Here is a 19586-nt window from a genome sequence, read left to right on the forward strand (position 1 = left end):
CTTTCCCTAAATCAGTTGTTCTCATGCTATCAGAATTGGAGGCCCCATGATCCTCTCCTCCATATTTGTAACCACTGGCTACCGGAGGCAACATAATCAATGGTCTAATGAAGGATTATGGATCTACAAGTGCCCATAAAACCATAAGATGAAAGACCCATCTAATCAAGTCTACTCCTGCCATAGTAGTCCAGCATTAGACCATATGAAGTCTAATTGGGAATTGGTGTGCCAAGGGAAGGTTTGAGGGAATGAATGCTTCTTTGCACATTAGTTACCTGCCCCCAATCCAAGTTCAACTTTGATTAGCTAAATTAAGACAACTTCTTTTTTTAGAAAGAGATCTACAGAATGTATCACAAGAAATGAAACTTACTTGGTGTCACCACCAGCTTTGTCCCACTTCCAAAGATGAGCTTATTGAAACTGCTGGTAGACCCACAGTGTTTCCTCCCTTAGCAAAAAATTGTCCAGGGTAGAAAGAGCAGAATATGGAACAACTACTACTTTCAAAATCCCAACCATCTGAGAGCTAGAATGAGAAGGGGAACTAAGAGAAGAGAAGAATTGAAGAGCTAGTGATACTGGGGTTATTTTAGAAACCAATTTGAGTCTTGAAGGCCCTTCTGAGATAGAAGACTAATGTGAAAGATTGATAATAGAACATATAGAATATGAAGATGTAGGAGGAAGACAGGAAGATAAAAGATGAGAGAGGAAAGGTGATAAAAGATGAAAAATAATAGAAGATGGAGAAAGAAGACCGAGAAAGAAGAGGGAATATGGAAGATGTTCAGAAAAGTAACTCTTCTCTTCCTTTCTGTTCCGCTAACAGAGCATAAACTACGTTTGCAATTTGAACTCAGTAAACTGTAGTAAGCCACAGGTAAAAGGGGAAAGTGGGAGGAGGAGAAAGAAATTGGGACATTTTAAAGGCGCCTGAAAAAATAGGATGGCAGAGGAGTGCATGGAATTATCCCTGCCAAATCAGGATTGTTGCATGCTATGCTTTAACAGTCATGGTGACATCCTAGGGATTTTTGGTTTGGTGAGGCACTAATGCTCTCTGTCTGAGAATTCTAAATACCTTATGAAACTACACATCCCAGGATCTTCACAGAATGGGACTATGGCAAAATGAAAATTCTAAACTTACAGTGTGAGAGAAATCTGTCTATACACCTTATTTCCTTAACTTTACACTCTATCCTTGAAGGGAATACACATACACACTTCTCAGAAAGCAAACTACTTGACAAGAAAACGTTAATAATCCGCCATGGTGTTACTCACTGAGATCCACCTTCAGAATGGTTCCTTTGCCAAAGATCAGCTTATTTGCATTTAGATACCCACAGTGATCAAGAGTCCCACAAAAACCTTTCATGCTTCCTTGCCCCTCACTATGTTCCCCTGAAAACCTCCAATGGTCCTAACTTTATAAGATCAGTCCCAATGAATATTGTCCTCTCTCTTTATCAGCTGCTTTTAAAAATTCCCAAATGTTTTCCCTTTCTTATATTTCCCCCCTTTTATTTATTGTTTTCTTTTTGAAATGTTCATTACATTCTCCTCTCAAAGTAGTATCAACTCATATCTATGCACCTACACTGTCGAATTAATGCAGTTTGACATCACTTTAACTGCTTAAGGCAATATAATCTTGGGAGTTTTAGTTTAGCCTTCTCTACCAAAGACTGTTGTCTCGCCAAACTACAAGTCCCAGTTCAGGTAGCATCAAACTATATTAATTCTACAGTATATATACACCCAGATACATGTAGCTCTTACCATCTTATGTTGCCTTACCAGGGCGAACAATGAGTTTCGTTCCACCTCCAAACAGGAGCTTACTCAGTCCACCAGTATGACCACTGTGAGGCACGCCTTTACAAAATGGTATCATTCAGGATGTTAAAGGGCACAGTGCTATGTAAACTATTGGTCTTGTATGGAGTTGCCAGGTTGGAGAAAGCTCTTTTGCCTTTAATGTATTGAAGAGGGAATTTTAGCAAGCATTTCTTGTCACACAACTAGAAGAGCAAGCAATAACTTTTAAAAATTCATTTTCCATACAGTCATTAAAGGTATAAGAGATCTCTCCACATTTCAGTCTGGCTGCCTTACAGGTGAAAAATGCATATCTTTCTTTTCTATAGATATAATAGTGGGATCCAGCATGGTATAGTATTTGAGTGTTGGACTATGGAAACCAGGGTTCGAATCTCCACTGGGGGACATTGAGAAAGATAGTCTCTTAGGACCCTTCCACACAGCCATATAAACCAGAATATCAAGGCAGAAAATCCCACAATATCGGCTTTGAACTGAATAATTTGAGTCCACGTTGCCATATATTCCAGTTCAAAGCAGATAATGTGGTATTTTATTCAGCTGTGTGGAAGGGTCTCAGAGGAAGCCAATGGCAAATTCCCTCTGAACAAATCTTGCTAAGAAAACCTTGTGACAGCTTCACCTTGGGGTTGCTATAAGTCAAAATTCACTTGCAAGTACACAACAATAGCAACAAATGGCATCACACAAAGGCAATCGGACATTCTAGTTGAATCGGCAAGTTCTCCATCTCCTGCAGCTAATGCCAATGTTTTATTCTTTGTCCTTCCATATGATGGAGCAATGACAGTTAAAGTTGTATCAAACTGCTAGAATTCTGCAGTGTGGATACAAAATTGGAATCTAGATCAATACAGGGTTGCTGCGTTCTCAAATAATATGCTGTGTCTAGGTTGGTTCATCAGACAGACAAGTGTTCTTTCTCCTACCCTGGACATTCAGTTTTTGGTCATGGGAATTCCGTGTGCCAAGTTTGGTTCAATTCCATACTGGTGGAGTTCAGAATGCTCTTTGATTGTAGGTGAACTATAAATCCCAGCAACTACAACTCCCATATGACCATATCCACCCCTCCCCACTCCACTAGTATTTGGGCATATCAGGTATTTGTGCCAAATTTGGTCCATCTTGCATATCAGATATTTACATTACAATTCATAACAGTTGCAAAATTACATTTATGAAGTAGCAACAAAAGTAATATTATAGTTGGGGGTCACCACAACATGAGGAACTGTATTAAGGGGTCAGGGCATTAGGAGGGTTGAGAACCACTGCTATAGTATATAACATGGATTTTAGTATCCATGAATAATCCTGAAAAACCAAACTCCAGCAGATGCCCACTTTATTCCTCTCTGAGGATTGTTATTCACTGGTTGCTGAAATGATGACTGATTGTTATTAGCTATCAACCCATCTCCTTTGTGGAAGTTAAGGAATTATTTTGCCATTTTTAATGCTTTCTGTATTATTTTTATACCACTGCTTTTCTTTAATGTAATCAGAAAATAAGCATAGATATCCCTCTCCAAATGGCTATTGGAGAAAAACAAATTCTACTTTGCAGGTTATTGTTAAGCACTGAGCTGACCTGGCATTCCCAGCCTGGACAAGAAAAAGTTGGATCTTGCCTTTAGGGGAGAATATGTGGAATCAGATGAGGAGGCTATTCTAAAATCCCCCATGTAACCCAAAGCGACAAATTAAGGATTGCAACTTACTTGGTCTCACAACCAATCTGGTCCCACTACCAAAGGTTATCTCCCAGCTACCATGAGCACAGTGCTTCTTTTCTTATCAAAAATTAGACAGCACTCAAGATAAGGAGTGAGTGAAAAGTGAAGCTAAGGGAGAGGTGCTATATATATATATATGATCAGAAAACCATACCCTCCAACCATCCCGATCTTCTAATTTCCTAGCTGCTTTTAAAAATGAAAACTCATTAGGTGACTTTGAGCAAGTCACATACTCTTAGCCTGGGTAGCCCATATCAGGAAGAATAACAGATAATTGAAAAATAATGGCACATATTTTTCCTGATATTTGATGTTCCAAGGTTTTACACAGGAATTATTCCACAGATAAAGCTATATGGTTTTTTATGTGAAATAGTTCTTCTCCCTTTTCTGTGCAAGAAATTTTCTTTCTGCACAAAAAGGTTTTTTGGCATTGAACAGAAAAGCATTTTTTTGTGCAGAAAAGCATGTTTTCTTCCTCAGAATATTTCTTATGGAATATTTTGAGCATATGTTTTGTGGTCACAATGAGAGTGAAAATTTAGAGGAATTACATCCCAACAGGTATACAGCCTAAATGCCCTGAAGGAGGAGTTCCCAACCTTTTTTTTGACCAGGGACCACTTTACCAGGGTCCACTTGACCAGGGACCATTTTGAACAGGGACCATTTTGACCAGAGACCAGTCTCCATCATTAGTACCAAAAGGGTTACGAATCAGTTTTTGGTCAACTTTAGATTCGGTTTGGTTATTTGGGGTACTGATTTAGAAAACTGCATTGGATAGACCACATCTGCTCTAGTTTCTGATACAGAACATATGCCATCCAGTAATTACCATCTGCTCGCCCACAGAAAACCATATTTAATAATCTAGAGCCTCAGACTTTATTTTAGCCACAGCTCACAGGTTGGGAACCACTGCCTTAAATGCACTGCAATTCTGTATAAAATAGATTCTTGTACTGTTTTTTGAGGAATATGGAGCCTCTAAACCAACAAAATACTATGCTTTACACTGCTATTTCAGCAGAGACTAGGGGCTAGGGGTTTGCTCTGCTCCAATGGCTCTGGAAGTCCAGCATAATTGCAAACCGAATGCTACTAAAGGGATGCTTGTTCCAATGAAAATATTACACCTTTGGAATCCTACCATTGCCAAAAAGATTTAAATAATTAATGCATTTGGAGAGGTGCCTGATTTTTATCATTTTACCTTGTCCATTTGGCCCGCCCATTGTGTTTGATTTTATATTAGATTACTTTGCTTTGTCTACTATATTTTGCTACTGTATGTATTTTATTGTGATGTGGGTTTTGTTGTTTGCATATTGTATTTTATTTTACTATGTTGTATCTTTGGGCTTGGCCTCATCTCCCTTGTGGAGATGGTGGCAGGGTATAAATAAAGTTGTTATTATTATTATTATTATTATTATTATTATTATTTCAAGCAAACAAAACAGACTTACAGGGATGGACAAGCAGTCTTGTGCCGGATCCTAATGTCACCTTGTCTCCATAATTAACACAGTGGTTTTCACTTTAGCATAAACCTATGTAATGCCTGCAACTGTGGCAGATGACATTTGGAGGAAAACGTGCGTAAGGATAATTAAACTTACTTAGAGTTACAATCAGTCGTGTTCCACTTCCAAAAATTAACTTCTCAAAGCCACTTTTATACACACAGTGTTTCCTGCTTTGACAAAAATTCCCCGACATACAAGGACCCAATGATGAAACCGGGGTAGTGGTAGAGAGGGGGAATCACATTCATCTCAAATTTTAGGTAAAAATACCAAATAATTTCTTCAAAAATTCCCTTCACTTTACTTTGATTCACCAGCAACGGGAATCCCTCAACAGAATAATACACATTTCTTACATTGGATTTAAACTTTTTTTTTTTGCCTCTATTCTTAACTCATTCTAGATGCAGGATACTATTTATGCCATTTCTAGGGTTTTCTACTTGGTGACAGATGAGTGAAGTTTCATACATTTTCAATCCAACAGGAGATTCTATCTAGATTTATGTCTTCAAGAGTCCTGTCAACTTATGTTTATTGATTTAATTTCATAGGATTTTCTAAGGTGTCCACACTATTGATTTAATGCAGTTTGACACCACTTTAATTGGCATTGCCAAGTACTATGGAATTGAAGGAGTTTTATTTTAGTGAGGTTCCAGCACTCTTTGCCAAAAATGGCAAAAGACCTTGTAAAACTTTTGTTCCCATGTTTCCATAGCCTTGAGCCATGTCAGTTAAAGTGCTGTCAAACTGCATTAACTCTACAGTTTAGAGGCATCTTTCGTCAAAGAATACGCAGGTATGTTTTTGCCCGTTCCCTCCTCTGGAACATAGTCTACAGCCCAATGTATTTGTTGGTGGTCTTCCATCTAAGTACTAACCAAAGCTTACTTTTGAGTGATTATTCCAACAATAAACTGGATAAATGATCATTTTCTGGATCATAGAAGAATGCCTCTCAAATTAAAAGAGAGAGAGAGAGTGCGCATAAAAGAAGTGCTGGTTTCTATTAAATCTAAAGAATCATGCAAAAAGAATAGACTTACAAGGTTGGACTATCAGTCTTGTCCCTGATCCAAATAACACCTTGTAGCCATCATTCGCACAGTGTTTTCCTCTTCTACATAAACTCCTACTATACTAAACATCTAATCGAGGAAAAGTTCTGGGACTGAAAACACAAAATATAAAGATTTTCTATATTTGAAAAATAAATAAATAAGAAAACCCTTTCCAATGCCAAAATACTGTAATCATTTACCTGGAATTGAGCATTGAAATCAATGGGATAGAGGCACATATATTTTTTGCTTTAAGGGTTGGATTTAAATCCGGCATGGGCAAACTTCAGCCCTCCAGGTGTTTTGGACTTCAAATCCCACAATTCGTAACAGCCAGTAGGGAGTTGGATTCCAAAACATCAGGAGGGCCAAAGTTTGCCCATGCCTGATCTAGAGTATATTAAATTGAGCTTAGTGTGGCTTAAAATAAATGATCTACTTACAACTTTACTAACTTGTCCCTTAAAGATGCTAATCTTTTAGATTTGGTGGGCAAGAGCAAATAATTCCCAAACGATGAATTTTAAATAGGTATTAATTCTTTTATTGTATTTTAATCTTACGTGTACGTCCTTGCTTTTTAATATATGTGTTTTTACTGGTATTATGTTTAACTATATTGTATCCTACCTTTAGCCTTGAAGTGAGGCAAATAGGATATATATACACATGCATACACACACATATGCAATAAATAATGTAATAAATATGTTGTTGATGATGATGTTGTTGTTGTTATACTGGAAGTCAGTGCACAATGCACACCTATGGTCAGACATCTGAGATCAGGTTCAGGTCTGCCTATTTAAATTTGAAAGTACTGAATTAGATGAAAGACAAGAACAAAATGAAGTTAACCCACTACAGAGATTAGTGCCAGTGCTGTCCCAGACCCAAAAGTGACTTTCCCACCTGATCCAAAATCCTGATTGTGAACCCCTTCCCATGACAAAAAGCAGAAAACCATTGACTTTCTTTCTGCTAGAAATTCACTTTTATGGTGTCTAAATCTTCTCCTACTTCTTTAAAGATCTATTGTAATGAAATATGAGCATCATTTATTAGTCACACAAGTCACACAAATTTAATGTCTTTTCTACATACTGACCTGGCAGCACTCTCAATGTTGTACCTGACCCAAAAATCAACTTGTAACTCGTGGTGCTCACAATAGTTGAGTCTCTTACAAAAACTGTTTCAGGGCTCACTGTTGACCTTGTTTGACTTTAAAGCCCCAAACATCATAGAAGTGGTTTATCTGATGTTGTATGTTTCTACTTGGTTATTAAGGTCATTAATGGTTTGACTTTCTCTTTGAACTTCTACCCACAATGGTGCAATGGATGGATACCAGATCAAATACATTATAGTTCTCCATCTGTGGGATAATCTCCAAGGGAACCTCATCTTTCATTCTTCTTAGGGCCCTTCCACACAGCCATATAACCCAGAATAACAAAGCAGAAAATCCCACAATATCGGCTTTGAACTGGTTTATCAGAGCACACTGCCATATATTCCAGTTCAAAGCAGAAAATATTGGATTTTATTCAGCTGTGTGGAAGGGCCCTTAGATATACTTTTAGATTAAATGGCCACTTGTGGAGGTGGAGCAGTGAATCCTCTCCATGTTTTAATTTTAGACCTTGTGAAACTACAACTCCGAGGATTCCATGGCAGTTAAAATGGTGTCAAACAGCATTAATTCTACAGTGTAGCTGCAACAGAAGTAATGACTAGATTATCAATAAATATCATTGTATCATATAACTTAAATGTGACTGTGTTGGAGTCAGATATAGTATATTTAAAGTAGCTCCTTAAAATAAATAGTTTCAGTTATTAATGACTGACAATACTCATTAACTACAGGTGGATAGCTCTGCATAAATATGGACCCAAATTCAAGATGATCCAAACCATAGAGAGACCTGCTACTTACTTGGAATTACTTTCAGAATGGTTCCTTTACCAAAGATCACCTTTCCTGTATTTGTATACCCACAGTGATTTGAAGCCCTTCAAAAACATTGTGGGACATCCTCAAAGAACTTAAAATATCTCTTAAGTATAGGATCACAAACAAAAAATCTTCTGAATTCTATGAATCTTGTCATTTCAGATTCCATCTACAAACTAGGACAATGTCCTTCAAATCTTAAAACATCATGTCTAATTTGGAAAACATTCACTAAAAACAAGGCATTGAAATAGAAGTCCAGAATTTAAGGAAAAGCCACAAAAATGACGTTTCTGAAGTAGCCTGAAATGAAGAGTGAGAGGAGATATGATGAGGGTGTGGTATAAAATGTATGGAGAAGTCACAGGGAGGAGGGATCAGGCTTGTTTTCTGCTACCCGGGAGACTACGATTCAGAACAATGGCTTCAAACTACAAGAAAGGAGATTCCACCAGAGCATTAGAAAGAACTTCCTAACTGTGAGAGCTGTTCAGCAGTGGAACTCTCTGCCCTGGAGTGTGGAGGAGTCGCCTTCTTTGGAGGCTTTTCAACAGAGGCTGGATGGCCATCTGTCAGTGGTGTTTTGAATGAGATCTTCCTGCTTCTTGGCAGGAGGTTGGACTGGATGGCCCATGAGATCTCTTCCAACTCTATATGATTCTATAGGTATAAAACTACTTTTAAAGTAAGTACCACACAATTAAACAGGAAATCACACTTTCAAACAAGGAGCAGGCAAATTTTGTTACATAATGTTATATACAATAGCATTATGGAATGCTGTCCCTTATTTAAAAATAACAAAATTAAGGTGTGCTGACACACACATACACGTGTGTGTGTGTGTTAAAATCATGGATGATATAGAATACGTGGATGTGGAAAGCCAACTGGATATGGAGAGCGACTATTGCTTCTTTTTAGTCTTCTAACTTAAATGTATTCTCAATCCATATTCATACCACGAATCTAGAGAAACTTACTTGGAAAGATTCTGAGTTGTGTTCCACTTCCAAACACAAGCTTAGAATTGTACCCAAGATCCACACAGTGAAATTCACTTTTACATGAACCACCACATCAATACTGTCATCCTTTCTGGTTTTCCTTGTGAATATTATTTTCAGATAGAGACTCATTTTGCTGCACTTTTCCTTGGATGCATCTACACTGTAGAAGTATTGCAGTTTGACAGCACTTTAATGGCCATGGCTCAGTGCTATGGAATCCTGGAAGCTGAAGTTATTTAGCCATCTCTTTCCAAGGATACTGTTGCTTCACTAAACTGCAAGTGTCACAATTCCAAAAAATTGGCAGCTAAAGTGCTGTCCAGCTGCATTAATTCTACAGTGTAGCAGCCCTTAAATATACAAGTCATTTCCACTGTAATTTCTGAGCACAGAGAATTAAAAAGATAACAAAGCCTGGGTTTCATTGTAGGTTGAAAGCTGTAAAAAAAAAAAAGAGAGAATTTGGCACAGAAATGCCTATTCAAACACATTTCTCCCACTTTTCTGTTATGGAAAAGATCACTGAATCAACTTCCAGACCACTCTGAAAAGAAATCAGAGTGAGCTAGTTCTATACTACATCTTTTTTTAACAGAATCCAGTCTTTAAATTTTAGGGTGCATTTACAATGTCAAGTGAATGCAGTTTAAACCCACATTAACTGCCATGTCTTAATGCTATGGAATCTGGATGTGTTTTTACAAGGTCTTCTGTGCAGGTGCCTCGCCAAACTCCCAGGATTCCATAGAATTAGCCACTGATGTTAAAGTGGTGTCAAACTGTGTTAATTTGACAGTGTAGATGCACCCTCTGCTTCTCACTGATATGGCATTGGTCAGGTATCAAGTTGGATTATCATGTCGTCAAAACAATTTGGTTATAATTCTAGCAAAACTTACTTGGATGAACTCTCACCCTGGTGCCACCTCCAAAGACAATTTTGTCTCCTACTCCAAAATTACACAGTGAAACAGACCTTTACAAAAAAAAAAGTTTCTATGTGTTTCTATGTGTGATTCTATGGCTGGAATCACTGGGTTGCTGTGAGTTTTCCGGGCTGTATGTCCATGTTCTAGAAGGAACATGCTTCTGGAACATAGTCATACAGCCTGGGAAACTCACAGCAACACAAACAAGTTTATGTTCGTGTGTGTGTGGAGAAAGTGCCAGATGGAAAGAAAAATGTATTTGTACACAAAGGGCAGGAAAGAATATAAATATTCTTGGGATTATTCTACATTTATGGAATTTATCCTTACATCACCAAATGGTGGACTCACAAAGCTCATGACCTTATTTAATCCATCTTCAACAGTCAATGGGGAGGTCAAGTTAATATAGCAAGATTGAACTGCTTTTAGACATAACTCACATTTTGCCTAACTTTTCAAAAGTTTAACTTCCAATCTGATGTCATTATTAACTGCTTTCATTTTGGGAGGAAAGGCAAAATACAGATGTAACAAACGAAAGATTGAAGGCTGCACTGTACAATTAATATAGCTTGACTCCACTTTAAGTGCCATGGCTCAATGCTATAAAATCAAGGGAGGTGTAGTTTGGTGCAGCACCAGGGCTCTTTGACAGAGAACAACAACAACAACATTATATGTATTCCATCCTATCTCCCTGAGGGGACTCGTGAAGACCTTGTACAACTACATCTCCTGGCATTGAGCCATGGCATTTAAAGTGATGTCAAACAGAATTCATTCTACAGAGTAAATGCACCCTATTGGTTTCTGAGTTGGCTATATAAAGGAAAGCAGCATTCAACCCAAACTGGAAGAGACTTGAAATTTCTCCCATGAGTTTGTATGGGAGCAGTAAGACTGAACACCAAATTCTCCTTAAGAATCCACTAGTCATGAGACACGATCCATAAGACAGAATCCAGTTGCTTCCATTCTGACATACCTGGTTGAACGGTTAACCTGGTCCCTTGGCCAAATATTGCTTTGCCGTAAGTGCCAGCATACACACATTAAGAAACAGCTTTGCAAAAAATGGCAGGAAGAAAACAATGGGCTATTGCTCTTCTTTCCACCATTACCCGTAAATGCCTCTTAAACTTGAACTGGCGGTTTGAAAGCCTTTTCCAAAGGAAGGAATCGCTTAATCATCCCTGTTCCCTCACTTAAATGAAGACCAAAAATGCATCTGCTTTGCAGAATGAATGCAGTTTGACATCACTTTAACTACTCTGGAGTCCTGGGATTTGGAGCTTGGTGAAACACCAGCACACTGTGGCAGAGAAGGCTAATAACCTTGTAAAACTACAACTATGAATCCATAGCAATGTGTCATGGTATTAATCCTACTGTCTAGTTTCACCTGTGGGTTTCTGAGATAGAGTGGTATATTTAAAGGAGGAAGACATTCAGCCTATATCGAAAGGGACTTTAAATCGTCCTCCATGGAGTCATATAGGAGCAGTGAGGCTGAACCCCGAATTCTCCTTAAGAATACACTCATTACGGGGAGCAAACCATAAGATAGAATCCAATTGCTTCCATTCTGACATACCTGGTTGAACAGTTAACTTGGTCCCCTGTCCAAATAGCACTTTGTTGTAACTGCCAGCACCCACACATTAAGAAACAGCTTTACAAAAAACAGAAGGAGGAAAACAGCTGGCCATTGCTTTTCATTCCACGCTTGCCCTTAGGTGCTGTCTAAACTGGAAAGTGTTAATGGTTTGAAAATAATCTCTGAATCATCTCTGTTCCCTAATCCAAATGAAGACTAAGGGTGCATCTACTCTGCAGAATTAATGCAGTTTGACACCAACTGCCACAACTAAATGCTATGAAATCCTGGGATTTAGCCTTCTCTGTCAAAGAGTGCAGGTGCGTCATCAAACTACAACTCCCAAAATCTCATGGCAGTAAAAGTTGGATCAAGCTGCATTAACTCTACAGCATGGATGCACCGTTAGTGGATGTAGAAATACCTTGTTTATTATATTTCACATCAGAGCATAATGATGAGGATCCATCTATATAAATACAAATGTAAAGTTCGTTTGTGGGATTAACAGAACTCAAAAACCACTGGACAAGTTGCCACCACATTTGGCCACAAGACACCTAGTAACCCAAGGAGTGACCATCACTCCAAAAATTGATTTTGTCATTTGGGAGTTGTAGTTGCTGGGATTTATAGTTAACCTATAATCAAAGAGCATTCTAAACTCCACCAATGATGGAATTGAACCTAACGTGGCACACAGGATTCCCACGACCAACGGAAAACACTAGAAGGGTTTGGTAGGCATTGATCTTGAGTTTGGGAGTTGTAGTTCACCTACATCCAGAGAGCAATGTGGACCAAACTTGGCACAAATATTCCATATGCTCAAATATGAACACAGATGGAGTTTGGGGAAATAGGCCTTGACATTTGGGAGTTGTAGTTCACCTAGATTCAAAGAGCATTCTGAACCCCCCAACTACAGAATTGGGGCAGACTTCCCACACAGAAGTCCCATGACCAACAGAAAATATTTAAGGCCATCCAGTCCGACTCCCTTCACCAGGGCAAGAAAACATAATCAAAGCCCTCCTGACAAAGAGCCATCCAGTCATAGGTATAGATATATAGGATTCACACACAAACAGATATAGTATCATAGATTTGAAAGGGACCCCCTAAAGAAGGACAATGATATGTTGCATGTTCCAGAATAGGCAAACCAGACACTCTCCACATTAACACTGACAAAGAAACAGCAAGAAATACTGTTTACCCACAAGCATAAAGAAATTACATATATTAGAAACCAACACTTTCTCATTATTTTATTTTCCAGATCCCCAGACTTGAACACGTGGCAGGGGGCGGCTAGTAATAAATAATTATTATAAAAATGATGACTAATGAAAGAGATATATTTACTCCATGGAATAAATATTTTAACTTATTCAAATGGTTCCTTTCAGACCAGCACTCTCCACATATCTTCAATCCTAATGCCCATGATCCCTAAACAGGACAACAGGATGCTAGGATGTCATTTCAACTCACCAAGAAGGCACTGGGATGGAAAAGGAGAAAAAATCCACTCAATTGAGAGTCTCAGAAAGTTTGTATTTTGGAGAACTCCTTAAGGGACTTACTTGGGAGAACTGAGAGTCGTGTTCCAGTTCCAAATACAACTTTGTTAGCACCACCAAAATATCACAGTGAAATAGAGCTTTGCATAAACTCAAATATGTCATATTAAAATGATGTATAGATTTGATAACTGTGGATCTAATATGTGTGGGTTTGAATGGAATTGTATGAAAGGTGTATAAATAGGGCCTAATTGGCGTGGAAAACAACTACAGTCAGAAACTATAATTAAAAGTTGCTGATGAGAACTGAGACAAATGATTAACTGTTGACATTGCTGACCTGATTAACTTTTGGTGGAAAACTACATGCTTACATTAGTCAAAGACAATTTAAGTTAAGGAAATGTTTGCAAGGTTCCTTATTTTAAGAAGGAAGTAATTACAAGGCTTCTTATATTTACCAGCACCAATTAAGGAGAATCAACATCTGTCCAGGAACTGATGGAATCAACATGTTTCAGGCTGGGAAAACATCTATCACTCATTTACAACTTTGGAACAACATCAGCAAGAAATATTCCTATATAAGAGACCTTCTAATATTCCAAAATTGTGACAGACAGCTGTGCTGTTCACTCCCCATGCTCTATTGAGAGAGGTGGTATACTTGGGGGTGGGGGGGGGGGGGGGAGTTCAGATCTGCTATGGGAAAGCAGGATTCTTAGGGAAAGAGGATGCATTTTGGCATTTTGGTAGTTTTGGAAATGTGGCAGATTTGCAAGGAAGCTGTCTGGCCTAAGAGTTGTTCTTCTCCAGAAGACGGCAAGAGAAATGAATGAATGAGAATGAATGAATATGTATGTATGGGGAATGTGGATGCTGAGTAAAAAATGATTTTTCCTTTGTTAGCTAATAAAACTGTAGGTTGTTTGTGGATTTAATGTAGTTACATAGAATCTGTATGTCTGTATGCCTAATGTCATTCTTTGTGGAAAAGTGTAAAAGTTCTGATATACCCTCTAACACTGAAAATTGCAATAAAAAGAACTTTTGTTTAAAAAGTATTCATGGCAATTAGTTGAGATGTCTTTGATGAGGTGTGGGATTTGATTTTGAGCAGACAAAAACCATTTGCTTAGATTGCAACACTCAGCATCCCCCAACCAGCAGGGGATTCTGGGAGTTTTAGTTAAAAGAGGGGGGGTTCCAAATACTGGAATTAAGTGCCAACTTGTGCAAAAAACGCCTTTCCCCTTTAAGACAACAGTCAGCCTTCCATACTCACTAGTTTTATAAATGTGTAACAAATCAAATAAAAATATTTATTTGGTTAACTGGAGGGAACACCTCTCCAGGTATATCTAGATCATCCAGTGCAACTCCTAAAGAGACCCTATTAATTAAATTTTTGAAAAATCAAATCTTAAAATCCGGCGCAACACTGAGAGTCAACTGAACTTACAATATGCACGCCCTAGAAAATGCAATGGCCCTGTGGTTTTCTATTTATATGTGATTTTTGGTTCAAACCTGGTGTACAAAATGTGTATTAGATGTATACTTTCCCTCTACAATCTTATAAAAAAGTCATCACATACCAGGAATCACCACCAGTCTTGTCCCGGTCCCAAAAGTCACTTTCCAACCAGTCCCAGAAATTACACAGTGATCCATCCAATGACAAAAATTGTAAGATGACTTCTCAAGAACCTCATTTACAAACTATCTCTGGTAGAAATTGAAATATTGAGTTTTTATCCAGCTATGACTGCTCATCAACTGAGGATAGATCTACAGTTTAGAATTAATGCAGTTCGACACCACTCTAACTGCCATGACTCAATGCTTTGAAATAATGGGAGTTGTAGTTCTGCCCTCCCTGACAAAAAGTGCCAGTGCCTTACCAAACTACAAATCTCAGGATTCCATAACACTCCACCATGGGAGTTAAAGTGATGTCAAACGGTATTAATTGTACACTGTAGATGCTCAGAGTAGTCACTGCCTGTTTTTACGGACATTTCAACCTTAGCGCAAAGGTTACAATCTGTTCTTTTCCATTTTGGCTTTTCTCTTTCTGGCCCATTTTTGTACATCTCGTGAAGTGTCCATGAAATCTCATGCCATAATAACTGGGTCTCTAATGTTCATTATGAAAGCATACGCAGGCATCATTGCAGTGAAAGTCAACCACACAGGCAGTATATTCCAACAGATTACCACATGTATCAAGTGTATATTATCTATTCTACATACTTACTTGGTGCTACAATGAGCCTTGTCCCAGATCCAATGGTGAACTTGTAGTTGCTAATGCTCACAGCTGTACAGATCTTTACAAAAATGCAGCACCTCTATAAGCATCACCATGGTGACATTCACTCAAATATCAACCAAATAACCCAAAACACTCATATGTTAAGCCTCTCTTCCTCACTTTCAATGACTTATCAGTTCATTAATAATATCCAAAGTCCAAATACAACACTCTTCAAAAGGTAAATATTTAATGCAGTTTGACATCCCTTCACCTGCCATGGCTCAATGCTATGGAATCCTGGGAGTTGCAGTTTTACAAAGTGTTCAGCCTCTCTGCTAGAGTGCTGGTGCCTCACCAAACTACAGATTCTAGTGGTATCAAACTGCATTCATTTCCCAGTGTAGACATACCCATAATATTATTCAGTGAAGGCAGTGCCTTGAGTGTAGGACCACAACTCTGGAGATCAGAGTTCAATGCACTGGGAATCCATTGAGTGATCTTGAGCAAGTTACATAGGCTGGATCTTCACTGCCATATAATCCAGTTTCTGAATCCAGATTATCTGATTTGGACTGGATTATATGGGTCTACACTGCCATGTAACTGCCATATAACCACAGAAATTCTGGATACTTACTTGGATGAACTATCAGTCTTGTTCCACTTCCAAAAATGAGTTTGTCAGCTCCATAGTTAACACAGTGAAACAGCCCTTTACATAATGCTGTCACTTAAAGACACCCCAGCATTGTCAATTCAAGACTTCCCATGTTGCATCTACACTAAAGAATTAACACAGTTTGACACCATTTTAACTGCATGGCTAAGTGCTACAGAATCATGGGAATAGCAGTTTTACAAGATTTTAGGTTTTTCTGCCAAAGAGTGCTGGTGCCAGGCATGTAGCCAGGGGGGGGGGCTCGGGGGGCTTCAGCCCCCCCCGAAATTCTCATGGTGGTTCGCGAAAAGGCCTTACTGGTGCATTATTTAAACTGTTATGTTTATTCATATCATGATCTGATCACCATACTCAATATATCCCATATGCAGGGGGGTATTGGGGTAATGATACAAAGGGTTTGCTAGGCTAGACCCTCTTTCACTCAGACTCAGCCCCCCCCCGAAACTCAGCCCCCCCCAAACCCCCCCCTGAAAATTTTTTTAGCCCCCCCCCGAAACGAAATCCTGGCTACGGGCCTGGCTGGTGCCTTACCAAACTACAACTCCCAGGAATGCCAAGCACTGAGTCACTGTCTGTGTATTTTATGTCTGCTATCTCAATACTTTGGTAATAATTTTGGAAAGTCTTTCAAATGGCCACGCCTTCAATCTCTGGACAAATATGAAACATCCTAGCTCCTGAAATATCCTGATTTTATTTTTACCCTCCTTCCTTCTCACCTGGCTTCACTTTCAGTTTGGTTCCACCTCCAAATATAATCTTCCAGTTTCCATCATTCACACAGTATTAAACTTCTCTACAAAAACATGGGGTGCATCTGCACTGTACAATTCATGCAGCTCGACTCCACTTTAAGTGCCATGGCTCAATACTATGGAATCAAGGGGGTTGTAGTTTGGTGAGGTACCTGGGCTGTTTGGCAGAGAAGGATGAAGACCTTGTAAAACTACAACTCCTAGGATGCCATAGCATTGAGCCCCAACCATGAAAATGATAACAAACGATAATGCTTTGACAGTGTAGTTCAGTGGTTCTCAATCTTCCTAATGCCTTAATACAGTTCCCAATGTTGTGTTGAACCCCTGATCATAAAATTATTTTCGTTGCTACTTCATAACTGTAATTTTGTTACTGTTATGACTCGTAATGTTAATATCTGACACGAAGGATGTATTTTCATTCACTGGACCAAATTCGGGACAAATACCCAATACGCCCACATTTGAATACTGGTGGGGTTGGGGGGGGATTGATTTTGTTATTTGGGAGTTGGAGTTGCTGAGATTTATAGTTCACCAGGATCCCCCAGTGGCGCATGGGTTAAACCCTTGTGCTGGCAGGACTGATGACTTGAAAGTTGGGTTCCTGACCTGAAGTTTGCCAATTCAAATCCAACTCGAGGAGAGTGTGGATGAGCTCCCTCTATTAGCTCCAGCTCCATGCAGGGACATGCAGAGACGCCTTCTACAAGGATGGTAAAAGCATTTTTCAAAACCACCTGGACATTCCCTGGGCAACGTCCTTGCCAACAGCCAGTTCTCTTACACCAGAAGCGACTTGGAGTTTCTCAAGTCACTTCTGACACACACAAAAATAGTTCACCTACAATCAAAGAGTATTCTGAATTGAACCAAACTTACTACACAGAACTCTCATGGCCAACAGAAAATACTGAAAGGGTTTGGTGGACATTGACCTTGAGTTTTGGAGTTGTAGTTCACCTACATCCAGAGAGCACTGTGGACTCAAACAATGATGGATCTGGACCAAATTTGGCACAAATTCTCAATATGCCCAAATGTGAACACTAGCAGAGTTTGGGGAAAATAGACCTTGACATTTGGGAGTTGTAGTTACTGGGATTTATAGTTCACCTACAATCAAAGACTATTCTGAACCCCACCAGTGATAGAATGAGACCAAACTTCCCACACAGAATCCCCATGACCAACAGAAAATACTGAAATGGTTTGGTGGACATTGACCTTGAGTTTGGGAGTTCTAGTTCACCTACATCCAGAAAGCATTGTAGACACAAACAATGATGGGTCTGATCCAAATTTGGCATGAATCCTCAGTATGCCCAAATGTGAACACTGGTGGAGTTTGGGGAAAATAGACCTTGACATTTGGGAGTTGTAGTTACTGGGATTTATAGTGCACCTACAATCAAAGACTATTCTGAACCCCACCAATGATAGAATCAGGCCAAACTTCCCACACAGAATCCCCATGGCCAACAGAAAGTACTGTGTTTTCGATGGTCTTTGGCAATCCCTCTGATACCCCCTCACATCCCCCCAAGGGTCCTGACCCCCAGGTTTAGAAATGCTGGTGTAGTTGGATGCAGAGTTGGATCTATAAAGGAAAACAGCATTTGATCAACATCAGAAAAGACTTGAAATCCTCAATACAATAAGCTTGAACTGCGAGTTGACTGGTCATGAGGAGCCACCAAATAGGACAGAATCCACTTGCTTCCATTCTGACATACCTGGTTGAACTGTTAATCTGGTCCCCTGACCAAATAGCACCTTGTTGTTACTGCCAGCATACCCACATTAAGAAACAGCTTTACAAAAAATGACAGGAGGAAAACAGATGGCCATTGTTTATCATTCCACCCTTGCCTTTAGATTCTCCCTACACTGGAAGGTACTGGTGGTATGAAAGCTTTTACCAAAGGAAAACATCTCTGAATCACCACTGTTGCCTAATCCAAATGAAGACTAAAAGGTGCATCTACACTTCAGAATGAATGCAGTTTGCCACCACTTGAATTGCCATGACTCAATGTTCTGGAATCCTGGGATTTGGAGTTTGGTGAACTTTTTGACAGTGAAGGCTAAGGCCCTTGTGAAAGTACAGCTCTCGTGATTCCATAGAATCATAGAGTTAGAAGAGACTTTGTGGGCCATCAAGTCTAACCGCATTCTGCCAAGAAGCAGGAAAATTGCATTCAAAGCACCCCCAACAGATGGCCATCCAGCCTCTGTTTAAAGGCTTCCAAAGAAGGAGCCCCTACCACACTCTGGGGCAGAGAGTTCCACTGCTGAACAGCTCTCACAGTCAGGAAGTTCTTCCTAATGTTCAGATGGAATCTCCTTTCTTGTAGTTTGAAGCCATTGTTCCGTGTCCTAGTCTCCAAGGCAGCAGAAAACAAGCCTTCTCCCTCCTCTCTATGACTCCCTCTCACATATTTATACATGGCTATCATATCTCCTCTCAGTCTTTTCTTCTGTAGGCTAAACATGCCCAGCTCTTTAAGCCGCTTCTCATAGGGCTTGTTCTCCAGACCCTTGATCATTTTAGTTGCCCTCCTCTGGACACATTCCAGCTTGTCAATATCTCTCTTCAATTTTGGTGCCCAGAATTGGACGCAGTATTTCTGTTTCCGATCAATAAAGATCATCACTAGAAG

The 19586-nt window shown here is 39.3% G+C and overlaps 1 protein-coding gene across 1 annotated transcript in view; it reads right to left on the reverse strand.

The window, feature by feature from the left end:
• The window catches only part of LOC132779216 (T cell receptor alpha chain MC.7.G5-like), a 100713-nt gene that overhangs the window by 27365 nt on the left and 53762 nt on the right, over window positions 1-19586 (reverse strand). Inside the window, exon 7 of the mRNA XM_067469570.1 lies at window positions 377-454. Coding sequence (XP_067325671.1) covers window positions 377-454 — 78 coding nt within the window. The remainder of the gene's footprint in view (window positions 1-376; window positions 455-19586) is intronic.

This window comes from Anolis sagrei, chromosome 6, assembly GCF_037176765.1.
Source record: "Anolis sagrei isolate rAnoSag1 chromosome 6, rAnoSag1.mat, whole genome shotgun sequence".
NCBI classification, from domain to species: domain Eukaryota; kingdom Metazoa; phylum Chordata; class Lepidosauria; order Squamata; family Dactyloidae; genus Anolis; species Anolis sagrei.